Raw genomic sequence first — 20795 nt, 5'->3', positions numbered from 1 at the left:
AGTTTGGTAGCTCCTTTTTCTATTGATGAGATCGAAGAGGTGGTGGAGGAGTGTGAGGGGGACAAAAGTCCGGGTCCGGATGGGTTTAATTTTGCTTTTGTGAAGAAGTTTTGGTACTTGATCAAAGGTGAAGTTAGAATTATGTTCGATCAATTTCATGGGAATGAAAGACTTCCTAAGGCTATGTTGGCTTATTTTGTTGCTTTGATTCCTAAAGTGAGTTCGCCCATGGAGATGAAAGACTTCCGGCCTATTTCGTTATTAGGTTGTCTTTATAAACTCTTGGCAAAGGTGCTTGCTAAGAGATTGGCTAAGGTGATGAATTCTATTATTTCGCAAAATCAATCGGCCTTCTTAAAGGGGAGGAATTTAGGGGATGGTGTTTTGGTGTTGAATGAAATTGTGGATTTTGCGAAGAAATCTAATTTGGAATGTCTCATTCTTAAGGTTGATTTCGAGAAGGCTTATGACTCGGTGGATTGGGGTTTTTTGGTGTATATGATGGAGAGGGTGGGTATGTGTCCGAAGTGGATTGCTTGGATGAAGGCTTGTGTGTGTGGTGGTAGTATGTCTATTTTGGTTAACGGTAGCCCAACGGAAGAAATTAATATTCAAAGAGGTTTAAAACAAGGTGATCCCTTAGCACCTTTTCTCTTTCTTTTGGTGGCGGAGGGTTTTAGTGGCTTAATGAGGAATGCGGTGAGGTTGAATTTGTTTGAAGGTTTCAAAGTGAAGGAAGATGGGAAGGTGTTCTCGCACCTTCAATATGCCGATGATACTATTTGTGTGGGTCAAGCGACGGTGGAGAATTTGTGGACCTTGAAGGCGGTGCTTAGGGGATTTGAAATGGTGTCCGGGTTGAAAGTTAATTTTTACAAGAGTTGCTTGATGGGTATTAATGTGGATCCGAGCTTTATGGAAATGGCGTGCAATTTTTTGAATTGTAGTCTTGGTCATTTCCCTTTTAAGTACTTGGGGTTGCCGGTAGGTGGAAATCCGGGTAGAATCACTACTTGGGATCCTTTGATTGATCAATTGTCAAAGAAGTTGGCTTCTTGGGGTAATAAACATCTTAGTCTTGGAGGGAGGATTGTTCTTCTTAATTCCGTTTTGAATGCCATCCCTATTTTCTATCTTTCCTTCTTCAAAATGCCAATTAGTGTGGCGAAAAAGGTAGTTAGAATTCAAAGGGAATTCCTTTGGGGTGGTTTAGAGGGAGGAAGGAAGATTAGTTGGGTTAGTTGGAAGGTGGTGTGTCAACCGAAGGAGGTGGGTGGTCTTGGTGTTAGGGATGTTTCGTTGGTGAATATGAGTCTTCTTGCAAAGTGGAAGTGGCGGTTATTGCAAAGGGATACTTCGCTTTGGAAGGAGATTCTTGTGGAAAGATATGGTCCTAAGGTTGGCGACTTTTTGGTGGATGGTGTGGGTGTGTGGCCGGCTAACGCTTCTAGGTCGTGGAAGGATTTGGTGTCCTTGGCAAAAGGGAATGAGGTAGATTGGTTCTATGAGGAGGTGGTTAGGAAGGTGGGTAATGGAGCTTCAACGAGGTTTTGGAAAGTGGAGTGGAGAGGAGGTGAACCTTTTATGATTAGATTCCATAGACTTTTTTCAATTGCAACGTACCAAGAAGCAACTATTCAAGATATGTGGAGCTCCGATGAAGGCGGCGGGAGGTGGAGGTTTAGTTGGAGGCGACAACTTTTCGTTTGGGAAGTTAATCTTCTTGATGAGTTGTTGGGGGTGTTGGAGGGTTTTGTGTTGGGTGAGGTAGAGGATGAGTGGCGTTGGAAGTTGGAGAAAGATGACATCTACACGGTGAAATCTCTATACCTTAAATTGGAGGGGAGAGGGTTGGCGGAGGTAGTGCGTCCGGAGGGTGAGAGGAGAGTGTTTAGACAAATTTGGAAGACCGGGGCTCCGTCCAAGGTGAGAGCGTTTGTTTGGAAGGCTCTTCTTGATCGAATTCCGTCGCGTGTTAATTTGGGAATTCGGAATTGTTTACCTCCCGGTGTTGGTAGTCATTGTGTTCATTGTATGGATTTTGCCGAGTCTACCTCCCATCTTTTCCTTCATTGCGATTTGGCCCGGGAGGTTTGGTTACGTTTGATGTCTTGGTTGGATTTGAATTTTATAATGCCTCCGAACCTTTTTATTCATTGGGAGTGTTGGAGTGGGGGTCCTTTGAATAAGAAAGTTCGGAATGGAATCCGGATGATTTGGGAGGCCGGGATTTGGGTGATTTGGAAGGCTAGAAATGACCGCATTTTTAATAACGTTATTGCTAGATGGGAGGAGCTAGTGGAGGAGGTTAAGATTTTGTCTTGGAGATGGCTGCTAGGTCGATCAAATTATTCGGTTTGTTTGTTTTATGAGTGGTGTTGGGCTCCTCGAGATTGCCTTTTGAGGTGAGGTTGCGGCTGCCTTGTGATTGTGGCTTGTGTTTCGCTGTTGGGGGCCCTGTGGTGTTGGTTTTCGGCCTGCTGTCTTGACAGAACAGCAGCTGTTTTCTGCTGTTTTTGTTGGCTGTGTAGCTGGGCTTCAGGGTCGGTTTTGTTTGTTTAGCTGCTGCAAGTTTTGGTGTTTCTCTTGGGTTCGTTCTGTGGGGTTTTGGCTTTGCTATGGGGTTGAATTTTGGCGTTGTGCTTAGATTTCAAAGTCATAGCGTGTGCCATGCTTTTATGGTTGTAGGTGTTGGCTTCCCTCTTTGGGAGCACCGGGTTTGTTTCTATGGGGGTGGTTTTTTAAAGGGGTTTTTGTTCGAGCCTCGTTTTTGAGGCAACCGATTTCCCCTTTGTAATTGTTTTTTTTCCACCCGAGCTTATTAGTGCGCCTTGCACGGGCTTGTAGGTTAATAAAATTTTGCCGTTTCAAAAAAAAAAAAAAAAAAAAAAGATATAGTACGGAAATGTGATTATACAAATTTGTATTCTATTAATAAAATTTGTTGCATTATGACTTTTATATTACTCTACCAACGTGATCATGTTGAAATCAAAATGAGTGACTATCTCACATAATTAAGTAAGAAGAACATTAACAAACTTCAATTTCAATTATAGTATAACTTTTAAAAAAAATCATTGAGGCTCAATGAGCAGTCAACAAGAACTTGAACATGAATCCAATGCATGAAAAAACGAGCAATACCAAGTGTTACAGTTTCCAATTCCATTGGTATACAAACACCAATACCAAAAAAGTACAATATTGTGATCAATTAGCTCCAATTTCTTTACTCCGTAGAGTAGAGTGTCGTACCATCCTAAACGCCAGAGGAGCCGCCTGTGTTATTAAGTAGAGATAGATAGTAGGAGAAGGAAAGATATTGTTGAGAGTAGCACGATGTTCCCGTCCAGAGCTCAAGCTATGATTCAGATTTCAGACATGAAAGAGTGTCAAGTTTAATGAGAGTTAATTCGGTAGTAAGAGTGCATCATAAACTTGAAATATCCAATAGTAACAATTGAAAATAAATATGGTCTTTTATTGATTGCCTACTATGATGGTTCACCTTATTCGCAGCCTAGAAATCAAAGGATAATGTATTATTGCTTACCACTTTACTTGTTATCTAATCTCATACTACCTTCTTCCCTAACTTGTTATCTAATAACATATTATCCTCGTCTCTGAATTATGACATTTTTCACTTTATTCTATCATTTTTATAAGACACCTTTCAAATTTCTCAGTGGAATTAATCTACAGTGTAGACTAAAGTGAAAAAGTAAAACAAATCCAACCCAATTACCACAATTGTTCTAACCATGAAGAAAACCTAGTAGATTTAAATGAAATATTTAAAAATTGGTACAAACCTTTTCAATGAAATATAATCCTCTCTCCATTTTGGATTGCATCCAGGAGATTAATGCCAGCTTGCGTCCCAAGTTCTCCAGTCATATGCTCTATTCCAAACACAACACTCCTCACGTACAACCGATCTCCCCACCTTTCCAGCGGCACGTGACCTTCACCTGCCATTTTTGCCCCAACATCATGGTGGAGTACATCACCTCAATCTTCGTCATTATCTGGTTAACCGAAAGAGGTTTACAACTAGAACGAAACAAGCCTGCAGCACGGTTTTGTATTGGATCGATAATGACCCAACTCAACCTCTAATTTTCATGCAAATATTCCGTCCACTCCCATCTCTCTTTCTTTACAGGAATTTGAGTTTCCAGTTAGGAATAGTCTCTTAAAAAAATCTTACCGTTGGAGTATATCGTGAATCTGTTCATTGGTTGAACTCGGGTCTTAGTGAACAAAGGCTTTGGCTCTCCATGTAAAGATATATCAATGGCATGGATCAATTTATTTATGGGACGACACAAACAGTGAGATTGATTATAATGGTGAATGGAAGGAAACGCGTCGGAGAAGAAGGAACGGTAACCACCAGGGAAAGTGGTGATAATGTGGCTAACGGTTGGATGCAAGGCAAGGCCACATGGAGGTGCAAATGTTCCGCCATAATTCCTCGTTGTTGCAGATCAAGTGGCGTAGGTCGGAAGATACACAGGACAATGCCAATAAGGTTGCCCCGTCGAGGCGTGGAAGGATATAGGTCTGAATGATGTCTAGATCTAACCTACTGAAATTATTCATGATGGGTGAAGGGAGTTTTCTTTTAGCAGCAAATGAATATTTATTAACATAGAAAGATGAGAATGAGTACAAGAGGTACTCCTTAAAAAAAAAAAAATTAAAAAGTACAAGAGGCACTAAAACCACAAAATATGGTGAAGGAAATTGTTGAGTTGAACCAGCTATTGTTTTCAAGCTATGATTCAGGAAATTAGCTTTGATATTGATTAGTGTTTTCAGTTTAATATCTCTCCTTTATAGTTAATTTATTTACGTATTCTAGCTATTCTAATTTTTTTGTTAGCAAAAAAAAAAACTAATCTCGGTTTATTGCCTTCTTCATTCTTTTTGATTTTTTTTTTAAATAATAAATTTAGGATACATTATAGAAAGAACACTTCGGACTCAAATAGAGAACAGTTACAAAAGTATCTAAATTTACCTCCCTCTAAACGCACTAGCGAGATTCAAACCCGAGAGTTACATCAAGATCTGATTTTTTTACCACAAAGGCCTAACTCTTAGAGTTATTTCTTTCATTATTATTCTTAGTAAAAAAACACATCATTTCTTTAGTTTTTTAGAGTACATAATAGACAATATATGAACTTTTCAAAGTAATAATTTTTTGGGTTGTTAACGAGTGCCCTCGGGACACTCTTTAAGCATTCTAAATTAGGAAAATATTTTATGAAAAAGTCAAATAGTTCAATTTCCAATGCATTGAATACATAAGTTTTCATAAAAGGTTACTATTTAAGACCCTTAAATAGTGTCCCAGAGACACTCGTTAACATTTTCCTAATTTTTTTAAGAAATATTAGGTGTTTTGAAATTTGGGAAAACACATTTGGAAAGACTCAATGTTATCTTTTATATATCCCTATTTTCTATTTTTCGTTACTAAAAAAGCCTAAACTAAATAAATGTGTAAAGAGTTGGTGAAGCTTTAAAGGGTGTGTGTGGGGTACCTCTTTATCATCAAATATATTACCTAGGGCTGGACATCGGGCGGTTTCGGTCGGAAATCGGTCTCAACATGTGAAACCATAGTAACCCACGGTTGGGAAAGCTAAGCCCATTTCCGCCCAAAAATGTCTTCGGTTAAGCCGGTTTCGGTTTAGTCGGATTAAGCGGTAGATCAGGTGGGTTATTTCGGTTAAACCAGATTATTAAATTCCTGACTATTATTTTAATCCATTAAATTTCGTAGAAAAAATGAAACTGGGGAGTCTTAAGCATGTAAAAAAAAAGATGTATTAATTCTTTAGGCCTTCTATATAAATTTGAAGGGTAATTTCATGGCCATTCAATTTTAACTAAGATTTGGCAACCCAATACAGTCTTATGGTCTTTCAATCTAAGTCTAATCAATTGGCAAAACACACTTAATAAATTACAACTAAGACATTAATTACAGTCATCCAAAAGTAATCTAGACATTCATGTTCTTTCACTATATTATGAATGAATATTGCAGCTTGAAGATGTTCCAAACATGGAGAAACAAGAACCTTGCTGCAAAAAAAAAAAAACAATGAAAAACTATCAACATTGATAATTATTCTCAATCTAAAAAGGAGAATAAAAATAGGAAAAATAATGGTTATTCTTTAGAACATTTGTTAGAGCCTCTAACTCAAACATACAAGGTTATGCACAGATTCATACAAGCATACACACTGCATTTAGATATCACGTAATGATTCAAATAAGCATAAGCATTTAGAAGCACATGAAGATTCACTGTACAAGTAATCACACATTAACATAAACTAGTTGATGAGAATTCTAATCCACATACACATTCATATAAACAATAGTAAACAATAAATATAAAGACAATTTTGAATATCAAACAGCGTTGCATAAACTCAAACTCACAGACACTTGCACACAAAAGAAAACGCATACAAAAGAAAGACAATATAATTTTCACTTGCATACACATTTGGATCAACTTTAAATACATCTTAGCATACACTTTGAAGAAGAAAAAGAAGAAAAAAAAAAAGCATCAAAAGACGATTCAATAGACTTACATTGATTCTGATTTGTAGATCCTTGCCAACTCCTTAACTTCCTTCCATTAGTCTACAAACACTCGATCAAAAACAACATAAAAAAGAGGGGTTATAAATATATTTTCCTTAATTACAAAAAATGGAATAGAAAATAAAATTATTAATCAACAAAATAACGTTAATAATATTAGTGCTCCTCTCAACAACAAAAAAATATAACATAGCTGAATATGTTTACCTTTTATCAAATAGAGTAACTAAATCAATCAACTTGCTTCTGATTTACAAGTGATAAACTGAAAGAAATAACAATAAAACAAATGAACATGAATCAGAACTCGAATAAAGAACTCAGGCAGATAGACATGTCAAAACATCAACAGATAGACATATAGAGAACTCAAAATCACTTCAACTATGTTAAAGAAAAGAAATAACAGTGGAAAATGAATTAAAATAAAAAACAAAATCAAAACCATAAATTAAAAAGCACAGAAGAGAAACCCTAAATTTTACCTGTTATCAATCACGATAAAACCACCATTTCTTGACAGTTTAGACCAGACCATGAAAAATCTAGGAAAAAAATTAAAGAGTATGAGATAAAAATTAGATCTTAGACGAAGTGGAAACGAAAACAAACATAGAACTTACAGTGTAACGAGGTTGATCAAAGAATCGTCAGAGTGAAGTGAGTATTGGGACGACTGATTGAGAAGCAAAAGAGTGAAATGAGAAGAGGAGTGTTTGTGCGGCTGCTAGGGTTAGTGTGAGAATGAGAAGTATTTATGTAAAAGACAATACGACAGCGTTGCATTGAACAGTTTTTGTAAGCATATAAATAAAATGAAATAAATAAATATGCATTGGATCGGACGGTACTGGGTTTCGATGGGCAAATAAACTTGGGCCGAACCGAACCGTGCATGTCCAGTCCAATCCGGACTTCTGAGCCCCGAGTGACCCGCCAACCCGTACGACCCGCCCGCTTCGGTTTCATGTGGGCCGGATATTACGGTTTCGGGCGGAGACGAATTATTTGTCCAGCGCTAATATTACCTAGAGTGAAATGGGAGGCTATTTGTAAACCTATAAGGAGGAGGGGGATTGTTAGTTAATGACTTCAGACTATTTACTTCACAAATGCAGAAACCTTATCATTCAAGTAATCAATATTCTCAAAAATAAAACTTAAAAATTGTAATAGAAAAACTGATGTCGCTATAGGTGGTTTCTCAGAAAACAGCAATTAATGGATAGACGACTTGTAGGAGCCTAGGAGGTGTTGAACAGAAATGCAATCACCAGACACAAATCACTTTGGAAGCCTCTCTTCATAGCTAGCATACAACGGTACACCCTAAAATACTGAAAAAACACCCCCATTACTTGAATATCAAGTACTCAGAAAAAATGCAGAAGCTAAAATAATCAGTATAGTTTACAAAATTATTTCAAATTGAGTTGATATTAACTAGCAACAGATTTTGTAGCAAAATTACGATAACCAGAATATAAATATAATTATGACAGATTCAACTGAATTCTTCGGTCTTTCCAACTCATTTATTTCACTATCAATTTATCCAAAATCACAAAATGTTAGAAGCTAATATGTTAAAAGAATGTTTCAGCATACAAAAAGTATGTTTTCACTTTGCTACTTCTCTTCTAGTAATGATAAACAACAGCTTTATGATATAAATTTTGGGTGTAACAATTGTAATCAAAGGAATAGATAAGGGATAAAAAAAAATAACTTAGACATCAATTAGCAAAAACAAAATACTTAAAAGTTTATGTGGTAGCCATAGGTGCTATCACATCAATGCATCATGGATAGGGGATAATAGATGCTCTTCCTTTTCCTATTCTTCTTCCTTTGCAAATTACTGATCTGGAATTTATCAAACTCTTGCTTTGGTAAATCAAATTTCTTCCTCTCTCCATTTTGAATTGCATTAAGGAGAATGGGGACACCTTGCTTCACTGTAACAGGATGTCTATTCATATCTTCCATTTCAATCACCACTCTCATCACGTCCAACCCATCTCCACCATTTTTGCAGCACATGACCTTCACATGACAGTTCACCATCTCCGACCTTACTTGACACTCCCCCGCCATCACTGTCCTGTAAACCACCTTATGGGTCAGATCCTTATACTTTCGTCGACGTGTAACCGCAATAGGTTTGCAAGTGTAACGGAACAAACTAGCTGTGCGCTTTCGAGTTGGATCGATAACAATCCAACTCAACTTCAAATTCTCTTGCAAGTATTCAATCCAATTACTCGCATTTACCGGAATGCGAATGTGACCCATAGGCATTCTTTTCCAACCATGACATATCACATCCGAGATAAAATTAGTACCCCATTTCCTGTACTCCTCTGTGTCGAAGGATTCAACTCCAATTCTTGAAAAGACAGGTTCTCCATCTATGTACATATCAACGGCGTGGATCAATTCTGATGAAGGAGGATAAGAACAATGAGAATTAGAATGATGGTGAAGGGAAGGGAACGCGTCCGAGAAGAATGAACGGTAACCACCGGGGAAAGTGGAGATGACGTCTTTAAGGACTGGATCCATAAGGGAAGGCCAAGTTGAGGTGCAAATATTCCGCCATAGATCTTGGTTGTTGTTGTTACAGATAAGGTGGCGGAGATAGGAAGAGACGGAGGATAAGGCGGTTAAGTCTGCACCGTCGAGGCGTGGAAGGATGTGGCTATTAATGATGTCTGAATCTAGCCTGCTGAAGATACAGCTTGTACCGGTCATGGTGGCTGCGTGAGTGTTGGTTTGAGGAGGCTAGGGTTTTATGTTTCTGTGGAATTGTGTTTTGAGGAGGATTAGGGTTATTCATTCATTCATTCTGCTCATTCTTGGTATTAATATTATTATTAATTAATAATTAATTAATCTTAATTATCATGGGCTCTCAATCAACAAATGCTTAAAAACCCATTGTCAACTTGAGCCACGAAATCTTACTTGGCTTCTACCATACTATACTTGAATTTGCTTTTTTTTTTACCCTAAAGTAGTTCGATTTGTAACTCTCAAAGAACTTTTCATTGTGTTTATAGTTTTTCGGAAGATATCTCTAGACTTCTAGACCTAAAGAATAAATAGAGGGGACAAAAGAACAGTCATCATACTATGTTCCAATTTCATTTGTTCTATACCTTTTTCAATTTTCAAACAAGAACATTCTTCTAGTTTATTAATCCACAAATCCTTTTAAAAAAAATGAAAAATTGGCTCACTTAAGGACCAATCTCACCCTCTTCTAACAAGGGTTCAACTAAAGCTAGAGTAAGCTTCTTTATAGACTAACTCACATAAACTCACATCATAAAAATACAAGAGAAATACACTCTAAAATCTCAAGTCTATACTATCAGGCTAACCCGTGTGAGTTAATTCACAAACTCTTATTAGATTAGGGATGTAATTGAATATCCATGGAGGCGGATAACATGATATATGTGTCTGCTATGTTGAATAAATATGATACTCGTGTCATTTCCATATTCGCGCGGATATCCGTAAAGCGGGTAATCCACATATTTTAAGGTATCCACCGGTATAAATAGATATCCATGGAGACATTTTTATAAAAAATAAAATAAAAAATTGTTCATTTTTTTATAATTATCTAAAATTTAATAACAAAAGTTCATCACATTCATTTTTTTATAATTATCTAAAAAGTCTTCTTACTTGAACATCACTAGGTGGTTTCACAAATTTGTTCTTATCACTGCTTAGTGGAGGAAAGAACGATGATGGTAAGAGAGCGATAAATGTAATCCCTGCAGTCTTGTCACCTTGCGGTGAAAAAAATGATGTTAAGCACCTTCTAAACCAAAGCGAATCATCATGAAAAAGAAGAGTTTAAGAATTGAAATTTACAAAATGGTCTCATCTATAATATTTATCTGACGAAATTGCCCTTGTATGATATACGGTGTTGTTGCATGCATAATCCTAAAATAAGAGGCATGATATAGGGTCACACCCTCTAACACACAATAATAATAATTCGCCATCTCATCCACTTTTTCTTCTCATTACTTGCTACCGGTTTAATTATTTATTGTTAATATTATTTGGATTTTAACTTAAAAAATGTTCCTTTATTAAAAAAAAAACATAAACAAATGTTCCTCTTCCTGCGCACTTCAACTTTAACATCCCACCCTTGTCTTTTTAATTTAACAAAACAAAAAAAAAAACCACAATAGTTTCTTGATATAATGAAATTCCAAAATTGTCATTGATTGTGCATTTACGAGTCAAAATAATCCTTTAGACATATGAAATCAAATTAATTAAACGTAGTTTTGATTAACGAAATGTAAAATTAAATTTTATTTTGTAATTTTTTTATATCAAAGACTATTGTAATTATACATTCAAACATGAAAATGATTATCTAGCCTTTCTCATGTATGTTGTTTACATTAAAACAAAATACACCTTGACTTTTTTTTTTTCTTGACAACAAACTTTTGTTTATATTTTTTGTAAAAAAAAAAAAAAAAAACTTTTGTTTATATTCAAAAGCGTAGTAGTATTTTTTTTTTTTTTATTAAAATTAAAATTTAAACAGTGTAGCCTTTCTGAGTCTGATGAGTCATCACAGTCAGAAGCAAAACCTTCACTGACTCACTTTATCGTTAATTAATTCGTTAATAAATCTCACTCTGTTTTAAATCAGAATCTCGACAGAGAAACAAAGAAACAAACAAAACCAAGAAGAAGAAGAAGCATCTTTCTCTCTCTAAATCCACCATTTTCACACTTTCTCTCTCTACAACCAGCATTTCAATCATCCATGGCGGATGTTTCCGGCGACGGAGCTGAAATGGCGACGCCGGCGCCGCTTTCAGTTCCCGGATCGTTCACGAAAAGCTCTTCTTCTCGGAGACGCGGCTCCGCGAGGCAACCGAGTATGGATGCTGACGAGTTCATGAATCTGTTGCACGGTTCGGATCCAGTGAAGGTTGAGCTTAATCGGCTTGAGAATGAAGTTCGAGGTGAGAAAATGCTGCTCGATCCGAACAGTTTTTGAAATGCTTTTTGCATCTTAATGTTGAAATTGAAATTGATTGTTTCTGTTTTTCATTGTGTAGATAAGGATAGAGAATTATCAGAAGCACAAGCTGAGATCAAAGCGTTGAGACACTCTGAACGATTAAGAGAAAAAGCCGTTGAAGAGGTAATCTTTTGATTGAAGATTATTACTCTAATTTATGCGTTTCTTTTTTTGATTATGTTATTATTACATTAATTAATTACTGATTACTAATTACTAATTTACTATGATATTATTTTATTTCCTAATGGGATCATATTATTAGCATTAACATATTTGGAAGTCTTTGGGATCATGTTTGGATAAACAACTTAGGCATTATTCGGTGGATAAAGAGCTTATTTGCAGCTTATAGAACAAGCCCTTATGTATAAGCTATTTTGATAGCAAAAAATAGAATAAATTTAAATTGTTTCCTTATAAGCTATAAGCTGTTTACATAAGCTATCTTGGAGAATTTGTGAAAATTAGTTGGAAACAGCTTATGAACAATGTCGTAAGCTGCTTCCACAAGTTCTCCCAAACAGTCCAAACAAGTCAATCCAAACTGACCCTTAATTATATTCTTATAGCATAAGCACTTCATATAAGTGCTTGTGTATAAGCTATTAAGATATCAAAAGATAAAATCAAATTAAACTGTTTTCATATAACTATAAGCTATTTCAATAAGCTATATTGGAGAGATTATAGAAATAAGTTGAAAAAATTTATAGACATATCATAAATTTTCTCATAATTGCTTATACCAATAGGTAAACTCAAATAAGTAAGTGTTTGGCTTCACATTCTATCACTGCTGCCGCACGTCCACTAGCTCTTTGCCGTGAAAAATGAGGCTCTACAAATTGTAGTTTCAGGATAATTAGGATAAACACATGTCTAGCCAATTCCTACCATGGAAACAAACATGTGATAAGTCAATCCAAGTAGATCCTTAAGGTCCTTAGTGTTTGGTAACAATGTTTGAACATTGAAGTTGTACATGAAAAATGTATTATCTTCTCATTCACATGTCTAAGTGCACAGGAATACATTGGAGAAGAAGCCCCTTTTTGGCGTTTGCATTGATACTGCACCTTTTAAATTTGTGCCATGTAGTGTGTAGGAATTTTTCCAGCAATTGTTTTTCCAAAGAAACCGTCTCAGTTATTAGATCTGGCACTCTCATTAAGTCATTGTGATGAGCTCTTTCTTGTGTTGCGTTGACCATGTGCGGAAAATCCACTGCCTGGTCAATTTTTAATTAAAGCCATTATCCAATAATAGAAGGAAATGACAAAGCTTTTGATGTTATAATATATCCATTGTAGTCCATTGAAGTTTCTGTTTTCATAACTTGAATCTATGTGGTGGTATAAACTGTCTTGGCTCTATTTTGCACAGAATCTTCAGATTTATATCCAAGGATTTGGTTTCTAATAAATAAAATTGGAAAGTCTTTAATGAAAAGTAGTGCATTTGACTCATTAGGGACTTCGAATAATTTTTTCCTTTTAATTTGATACTTTCTACTCTCTCTTGATGCTATTTGGAAAAACCTTTAGTTTAATAATAATACTCCATTTTGTTTTATCTTTAGTTTTATATTCTTGTTATTTTATTTGTCAATTATAGAACCAATCAAGGATAAATTAGTTTTTTTCTAACTTTACCCTATGTGTTAAAAAAGTGAGAGGGCATGTTAATAAAGAGTGCTTGTGATATTTTCAGTATTTCAATATAGGATAATTCAGTCAAATGTAGTTATTTTTATTTAATTTTGAAACTATTTAATGTCTTTATCAATTCCTTTGCAACTATCTAAAATGAAAGATAAAAAAAAATTGTGGTATACTCATTAAAGGGAATTCTTTTCTCTTTCTTGTATGCATGACATTCATTCTCAATTCTTGGTTTGTGTTGACCTCGTGATAATATTGATTTTGCTTTTGATATTTTTTTTTTTTGTCTATTGTAAGTGAAGTGAGAACATAGAAGATTCGGTAGTTTCATATTGTACTCGGTCGATATCTAATTTTTTATTTTTTCATATTAATATACTTTTATGCCTCTGTCATATTTCAACCCAATAGAGAAAAGCTCACTACTAGCATTAGAACACAAGGTGGTGAAACGAAATATTTCCCTATAACCATAGATATGCACCAAGAGGGAAGGGGGGGCCTTGGTTCAAGTCCTGGAAACAACATCTTGTGTAAAAAACAATTTATGGCTGCGTACAATACACCAAATGGTGGGACCCCTTCCCGGACCCTGCGTATGCTGGAGCTTTGGCACCAGGCTGCCCATAGATATGCACCAGGGATCAAATTTGTGCCCTTATTGTTTTAACTTGGTTCTTGATGTGATAATTGAATATATCTGAGCAGCAATGCCACAATGCATGCTTTTTTTGGATGATATAGTCTTAGAGAGTCGAGGAAAGAAATAAAGAAAAAGTTTGAGACACGGAGACTAGCTCTGGAAGCCCATGACTTTTGCTTAAGCGTGTGTTTGGTAACCCAAACCTCAAGTTTCTTGAACCTCCAATTGTTAGATTCAATCGAAAGTGTGGTCACACCGTGATTTTCTATAGTACCAAACACAGGATAAGTAGAAGTAAAACAAAGTATATGGAATGCAAGTTTAGAGACAAATATCCTAGCTTAGAGGTGAATATCGGAAAACATGTCACATCACAAGTCCTTCGGCTTGAGTGCCCTTTGTCCATTATACAAAATGAAGGGGAGATAAAGGAGATGCAAAGCATAGGATCTATGTAGGGTTGATGAAATCAAGGAATGCCATGCGGGTTATTTGTGGTAGAAAAGTATTACTCTAGCCTAAAAGAAAATTCCACTGCACAGCTATAAAACTTGCAATGTTATATGGCGTTGAACGTTGGGCAGTAAAGAGCCAAAAATGTAAGTTCAGTGTTGTATAAGCGATAGTCCTATGTATGAGGGGTTACACAAGACTAAAATAATTTTGATTGAAATCATTAGAGAGAAAGTTGCGACAACTCCTACTGTAGAAAATATGATAGTCTCTCGTCTTAATTTTTTTTGTCTTAGCTTTTGTAGCGGAGACCAGTGAATGAAACCCTCTTTTGGAGAGTAGACTGAGTGATAGTCCAATTTAGAGATAGAGGGAAACCATGAAAATCTATACGCTAAACCAGTAAGAGAGGTTTAGATTTAAATGATCTATCACTGAATTTGATTCATGGCAGGACATTACGGTGTTATGTTTGATCCATGTAGTTGATTCCATCTTGTAGGATAGGAGTTTAATGGTTGTTGTTGTATTTTACCCTACTAAATTGCTAGAATCTCTAGTTTAGGTTTGTTTTTATCGGTTCTCGAATATATAACTTCTCCTTGTCCTTGTCCTATTCTTTTTCTCCCTTATTCTTATGGCGTCCTGTATGTTCACTTTTAATTCTACATTTGTGTTGACTTATTCATAATATCAATTTTGCTTTTAATGGTTTTGTTGTCTGCAAGCAATAGTTGAAGTTATGAGTAACAATTTTGTTGTCTGATGTGATAACTTTAAAGTTTTTTGCAAGATACAACAATTTTATTTTGCTTTGCTGAATTGCTAAATTCCTTTGTTTTGGTCTATTTTTATCAGTTCCTTTATCCACGTTCTATTGCCCTTTTCTTACAATAGTTCTTCAATAATAGTAATTACATTTTCATTGTTGGTGGTGATTTTTTAGTGGGTTTTGCATTTAATCTGATTGTAATGATGATTATTGATTTGCTTTCCTTTTATTCAGTATGATCATTTTTCACATTGTTGTGTATATGGTTATTACTTGACAATGACATTGAAGCTTTTACTTGTTCATGTTTGTTATGCTAGTTTTACATTTTCTTCGTATTATTTTGTTGCATGCTTTATGGCATCTTGAAATCTAACTCACCTTTCTTCTTTTTGCTTTATTTCAGTTAACCGATGAACTGTCAAAGGTTGATGGCAAGCTAAAATTAACGGAATCTCTTCTAGAAAGCAAAGTATTACTTAAAACCTTTATTCACTTTAGTAATGATTTGGTTTCCTAGGTTACATTATAGACTAACTAAATTGAATATTTTGGCAGAATCTTGAAATAAAGAAAATCAATGATGAAAAGAAAGCAGCAATGGCAGCTCAGTTTGCTGCTGAAGCTACTCTTCGAAGGGTACATGCTGCTCAGAAGGATGATGACATGCCCCCAATAGAAGCAATTCTTGCTCCTTTGGAGGCTGAACTAAAACTTGCTCGACAAGAGGTATTCCCTTATTCTTGGAGTTCATGTTGTATTCCCTAAGAGAAATAATTAATGGAGGGACTGAATCTGTCTTTTAATAAATGATTTTTGGCTTAATTTTCTTCCATATATTCCTTGCAGATTGCTAAATTACAAGATGATAACAAAGCCTTAGACCGTCTTACCAAATCCAAAGAAGCGGCACTAATTGAAGCCGAAAAGACTGTTCAGGTTGCCTTGGTTAAGGCCTCCATGGTGGATGATCTCCAAAACAAAAATCAAGAGCTAATGAAACAGATTGAGATTTGCCAGGTATCTCAATATTGTATGATTTTTTCCCTTTCCCAGTACACTAGGACCTTAAATATGTACTTTAACTTCTTGTTTCATCACCACTTCTCTCAGGAAGAAAATAAAATATTGGACAGAATGCATAGACTAAAGGTGGCAGAGGTTGAAAAGCTCACCCAAACTGTAAGGGAGCTAGAAGAGGCTGTCCTTGCAGGTGGTGCTGCTGCAAATGCAGTTAGAGATTATCAGAGGAAAGTTCAAGAAATGAATGTAATGTGTTAAAGTCTTCAACTATTTGAGTCTCCCAGTTATTTTATTGATTATATCACATCTAGTTAATATTATATACTATACTTATTTTAACAAAAAAAATTATATTTCTTTAGGAAGAAAGAAAAACTCTTGATCGGGAGTTGGCCCGTGCCAAGGTAACCGCAAATAGAGTAGCTACGGTGGTTGCAAATGAATGGAAAGATTCAAATGATAAAGTGATGCCTGTCAAACAATGGCTTGAAGAACGTCGATTCTTGCAGGTAATATTGTTTTGTTTTACACTTTTTTTTAACTTGCCTTTAGTGGTTGAGCTTTTCTTCCCCTCCTTTCTTCCCCTCCTTTCTTATTTATATAAATTTTCCTGTATTCTTCTTACAGGGGGAAATGCAGCAACTTCGTGACAAACTTGCTATAGTTGAGCGCGCAGCAAAGTCTGAAGCACAGTTGAAAGTAATAATCTGGTTCCTATCTATTATAATAGAAGATTAGTTCTTAAATTATTCAAGGTATACTTTTTCAAAATTTTCAGGAAAAATATCAATTACGGCTTAAAGTACTAGAGGAGAGTTTGAGGGGGAATTCTAATGGCAGTAGTCGCAGCACCCCTGAGGGAAGAAGTGTAAGCAATTCTCGTCGGCAATCTCTAGGTGGAGCTGATAATTTCTCAAAACCAACCTCTAATGGGTTTTTGCCTAAGCGGTTACCATCCTTTCAATTAAGGTCATCCCCATCTTCTAGCTCAGTATTGAAGAATGCCAAAGGAACATCTAAATCTTTTGATGGGGGCACAAGGTCACTGGAGAGGAATAAAATGCAGCTGAATGGAGCACCCCAAAGTTATTCGTTTAACCAATCTCTTGAAGAAACCAAAGAGAGAGAAACAGATGTTAATTGGAAAGGAAATTCAGATGATAAGGCAAATGACTTCCCAACAGTGGATACAGAGGATAGTGTTCCAGGTATTTTATATGATCTCCTGCAGAAAGAGGTCATGACCTTGAGGAAAGCTGGTAATGAGAAAGATCAAAGCCTAAAAGATAAAGACGATGCTATTGAGGTTAGCATCTTGTTTATTGTTATTTTTGGATTTTAATCCTTCACAGATTAATCTTAGCGAATTATTTCTAATGGTCATTATCTGTCAGATGTTAGCAAAGAAGGTAGATACATTAACCAAAGCCATGGAAGTTGAGGCAAAGAAGATGAGAAGGGAAGTAGCCAACATGGAAAAGGAGGTAGCTGCTATGCGTGTGGAGAAAGAACAAGAGAACAGAGCAAAGCGGTTCAGCAATATAAAGGGCCCTGGCCCTGTAAACAGTGCTCAGAATCAGCTAATTTCTGGAAGGTATTTTTTTTTTTTTTCAGCCTCCTTACCTTTATATGCAGTTATTGGCATACTTTTCACTTTGCTTGCTTTTTTCTGTAACTGGTCCGTGGCTGGAGGTTTTAACCTTCGTATACATCCATTCTGTTCCTTGTTTTACCTGCTACGTTCAACTGGGTGTTTCTCAAGGGATTTCTGCCCAAGTCAACGGATATAAACTATTTCATTTTCAGGACAGGATCCCCGAGATGTGCTGTGATTTAATGTTACTACCTAATAAACCATGTTTTTTTCCCAATCCGGGCCTTTTATTTTGGTGATTAACGTTGAATGGGAAAGCCCTTAGTAAATGCACCATTAAAATTGCATGCAAATCCACTTGTCCTTGGTCAGTTCACACTCCCCATAATCACATACTGTATAACCGAGACAAAAATGGATCAATTTTATGATCGCTATGTGAGTCCTTTTAGGTCAAATTATCTTCCCTGATTTCTTTTTAAAACGGCCTAGTTTTTGGCATTTGCCAATACTTTTTCCTGGCATGTTGGTCAATCTACTTAATCTGAATAATGATGTTAAAATTTAGATATCGTCCAGGTTGTTTTTTTTTTGTTTCATTGACTTGTTAAATTAGAACCTATATCAACAAAGACGTAAATTATTAATATATAATGCTGTTTGCTTTCTTTCGTCTCGCTTTCCATTTTTCTGATTTCCCGCACATAATCTGTGACGACTAATGGAGACTTTCTCATTTCCACAGAAGTGTGACACGTGGAGGATTAACACGCAGCACCCAATAACATCAAGCTTATTATAGTGGCGCTTGGTAGTGTTGAGTAAACTTTCATAGGCATCATTCTTCTGCCATACTATGTTTTATTCTTCTGCTTTTTGTGTCCACTTGATTATAAGATTGTAACTGGCATACCGAAGACAAGTTTCTGATGTTGGACATGGATTGAGGATAAGAAAATGAATTCAGGAACCGGTATGCATCTGACCTAGACTGTTGTATCCTCTGCGTAGAGAGATCGGCTAAGAAGGAAGACAATAGAAGACAATTAACTTGGTTAACCTTTCAGTTTTTCTTTTGAGTGGTGTGTTTGTATAGGTAGCTTTCTCCCTTTCCTGCTTTTTGCGGTTTATATTTGCAATTCGCAGATAGTGTGATTGTGTTGGTTCGGCTTTCATAATATCTTTGTAATAGATTCAGATCTAAGTGTATTGGTTGTGTTATAAGTTCATAATTTTAAGTTTATTATTATAAATTTATTTATTTTTGAGTGAAGCATTCACCCGTTGTGGAGAACATATAAGTTATCACCAAAGTCAAGAAAATGTAGAGTTCCTATAATTTCTAATATTTTCATTTTTCAATTGTTACTTTTTAGGTGGGTAGTTGGAATGACATTTGACTATGAATTTTGATTTTCAATTGTGATAGAGGAGATGGAAGTTAACTACAGAGAATGCATTTGAAATTTGTCAGATTTTCAACAATATTCAATCGATTTTTTAAAATATATTTTCGTAAACGTTCATAATATATACTATGATGTTTATTTTATCAATGAAAATAAAAAATAAATAAACACACCCAGTTCTCAAATGAATTTAGTTGTGATTGCATGAATCTAGAAAGTAGAGCTTAAAGTAACAACACCTTCATTTGGTCAAAATTTAAATAGTATAACGTTGTAGATGAGTGAATATGAGGACAGAATTTCATGAGTGAATATGAGGACAAAGAATTTTCTATAAAGATTCATTGTATCTGCAAATAGAATAATCTTTAAATCCCCAAATGTATACTCCTCCGGATCTATTTATAAGAAACATTTAACTTTTTTGATTCATTGCATAAATGATGTAATTGGTCTATATTCTAGACAAAATACATCAATTACTCAATGAATCTAAAATGTCAAAGTTTTCTTATAAATAGAACCGGAGAGAGTACTATAATAGCAAGAAATGAAGGGAAAAAAAATACAAATGTGTTTGAGAGTAAAACATATTACGTATTTCTAGAAGGCAAAGTCAAAGAAAATAATGACTACAGAGAAAGAGGGAAAGTGAAAGTAACATTTACCATTAAAAATTAAATGAAATAGAGAAATAGAAAGAAAATAATGACTAAAAAGAAAGGGAAAGTGAAAGTAACATTTAACATTGAAAAAAATAAAATAAAGAAATATAATCTCCATAGAAATATGCAATATTTTGATGTGAGATGATTCTATGTTTTGAAATGATCAATCACACAATGAAAAAGGTTAAGCGTATGTCTGATTTGACTTCTTTTCACTACATAGCATTTTGGCGTGTAATATAGAAGCTACAAAGTGGAGCTTCCACATTAACGTGGGTTTTCATCGTGATTTTGCAAGATGTGACGTTTAACCAAACATATGCTAAAGAAGAAAGGTTAGGAAAGATAGGCATCCATCAAATTAATAGAAATGATAATATTGTAAATTTAAATTAATTTCGTATATACATTTAAATTTTAAAGTATATTTAATTTAAAAAACATAATTCCAACAATGTTAAGCGAAATGGACTAAACTATATATTTAAACATAGGAGAAGTGTATTATCATAATCTCTAAGGAAGAAAAGGTGTAATTTACTCAATTATTACATGTTCAAATTTGGCCCAATCTAACACCCTTAATTTAGAAAACAACTAGTGTACCGCTACCAATGGACATGAATTATGAGTTTACGACGAATACCACATAAACCTACATAAGAATCTTGCTCTATTGTGTTAGCTTTGCATTCCAAAAATATTGTTTGAAGAAGAATATGACAATATGCACATATAGTATTCCTGGATAGTTAGCAATGTTACAAACCATATGCAAACACATGTAATGTATAATGGACATGATAATATGTAAAACCACAATTACCATAAATTATTAGTAGACCTT

The 20795-nt window shown here is 35.2% G+C and overlaps 2 protein-coding genes, 1 long non-coding RNA gene and 1 pseudogene across 3 annotated transcripts; 1 reads left to right on the top strand and 3 right to left on the bottom strand.

Annotated features, from left to right (window-relative positions):
• Positions 1-3795: 3795 nt before the first annotated feature.
• Positions 3796-4702, bottom strand: LOC146897352 (F-box protein At2g27310-like; annotated as a pseudogene).
• A 1128-nt stretch (positions 4703-5830) lies between these two features.
• Positions 5831-7371, bottom strand: LOC146897351 (uncharacterized). The gene is made up of 5 exons (XR_015022721.1): positions 7269-7371; positions 7131-7190; positions 6853-6910; positions 6633-6684; positions 5831-6108 (listed from the first exon to the last, which is right to left on the bottom strand). It is a non-coding gene; the product is annotated as an uncharacterized LOC146897351 (long non-coding RNA).
• A 483-nt stretch (positions 7372-7854) lies between these two features.
• LOC146897350 (F-box protein At2g27310-like) lies at positions 7855-9502 on the bottom strand. The gene is made up of 2 exons (XM_085733691.1): positions 8404-9502; positions 7855-7982 (listed from the first exon to the last, which is right to left on the bottom strand). The coding sequence occupies exon 1, from the start codon at positions 9397-9399 to the stop codon at positions 8440-8442; it is 960 nt and encodes a 319-aa protein (XP_085589817.1). The 5' UTR covers positions 9400-9502; the 3' UTR covers positions 7855-7982; positions 8404-8439.
• Positions 9503-11365: 1863 nt separating this feature from the next.
• On the top strand, positions 11366-19144 carry LOC146897349 (microtubule-associated protein 70-2-like). Its single transcript, XM_085733667.1, has 11 exons — positions 11366-11663; positions 11760-11845; positions 15661-15726; positions 15813-15983; positions 16104-16274; positions 16368-16523; positions 16640-16786; positions 16905-16976; positions 17056-17583; positions 17672-17871; positions 18617-19144. Exons 1-11 carry the CDS (start codon positions 11462-11464, stop codon positions 18654-18656), a joined length of 1839 nt encoding a protein of 612 aa, XP_085589793.1. The 5' UTR covers positions 11366-11461; the 3' UTR covers positions 18657-19144.
• The last annotated feature ends 1651 nt before the right edge of the window (positions 19145-20795 follow it).

Source organism: Medicago sativa, chromosome 8 (assembly GCF_051527215.1).
Source record: "Medicago sativa cultivar Bolivia chromosome 8, Bolivia_mono, whole genome shotgun sequence".
Taxonomy (NCBI): domain Eukaryota; kingdom Viridiplantae; phylum Streptophyta; class Magnoliopsida; order Fabales; family Fabaceae; genus Medicago; species Medicago sativa.
This window is presented reverse-complemented; position numbering and strand designations above follow the sequence as displayed.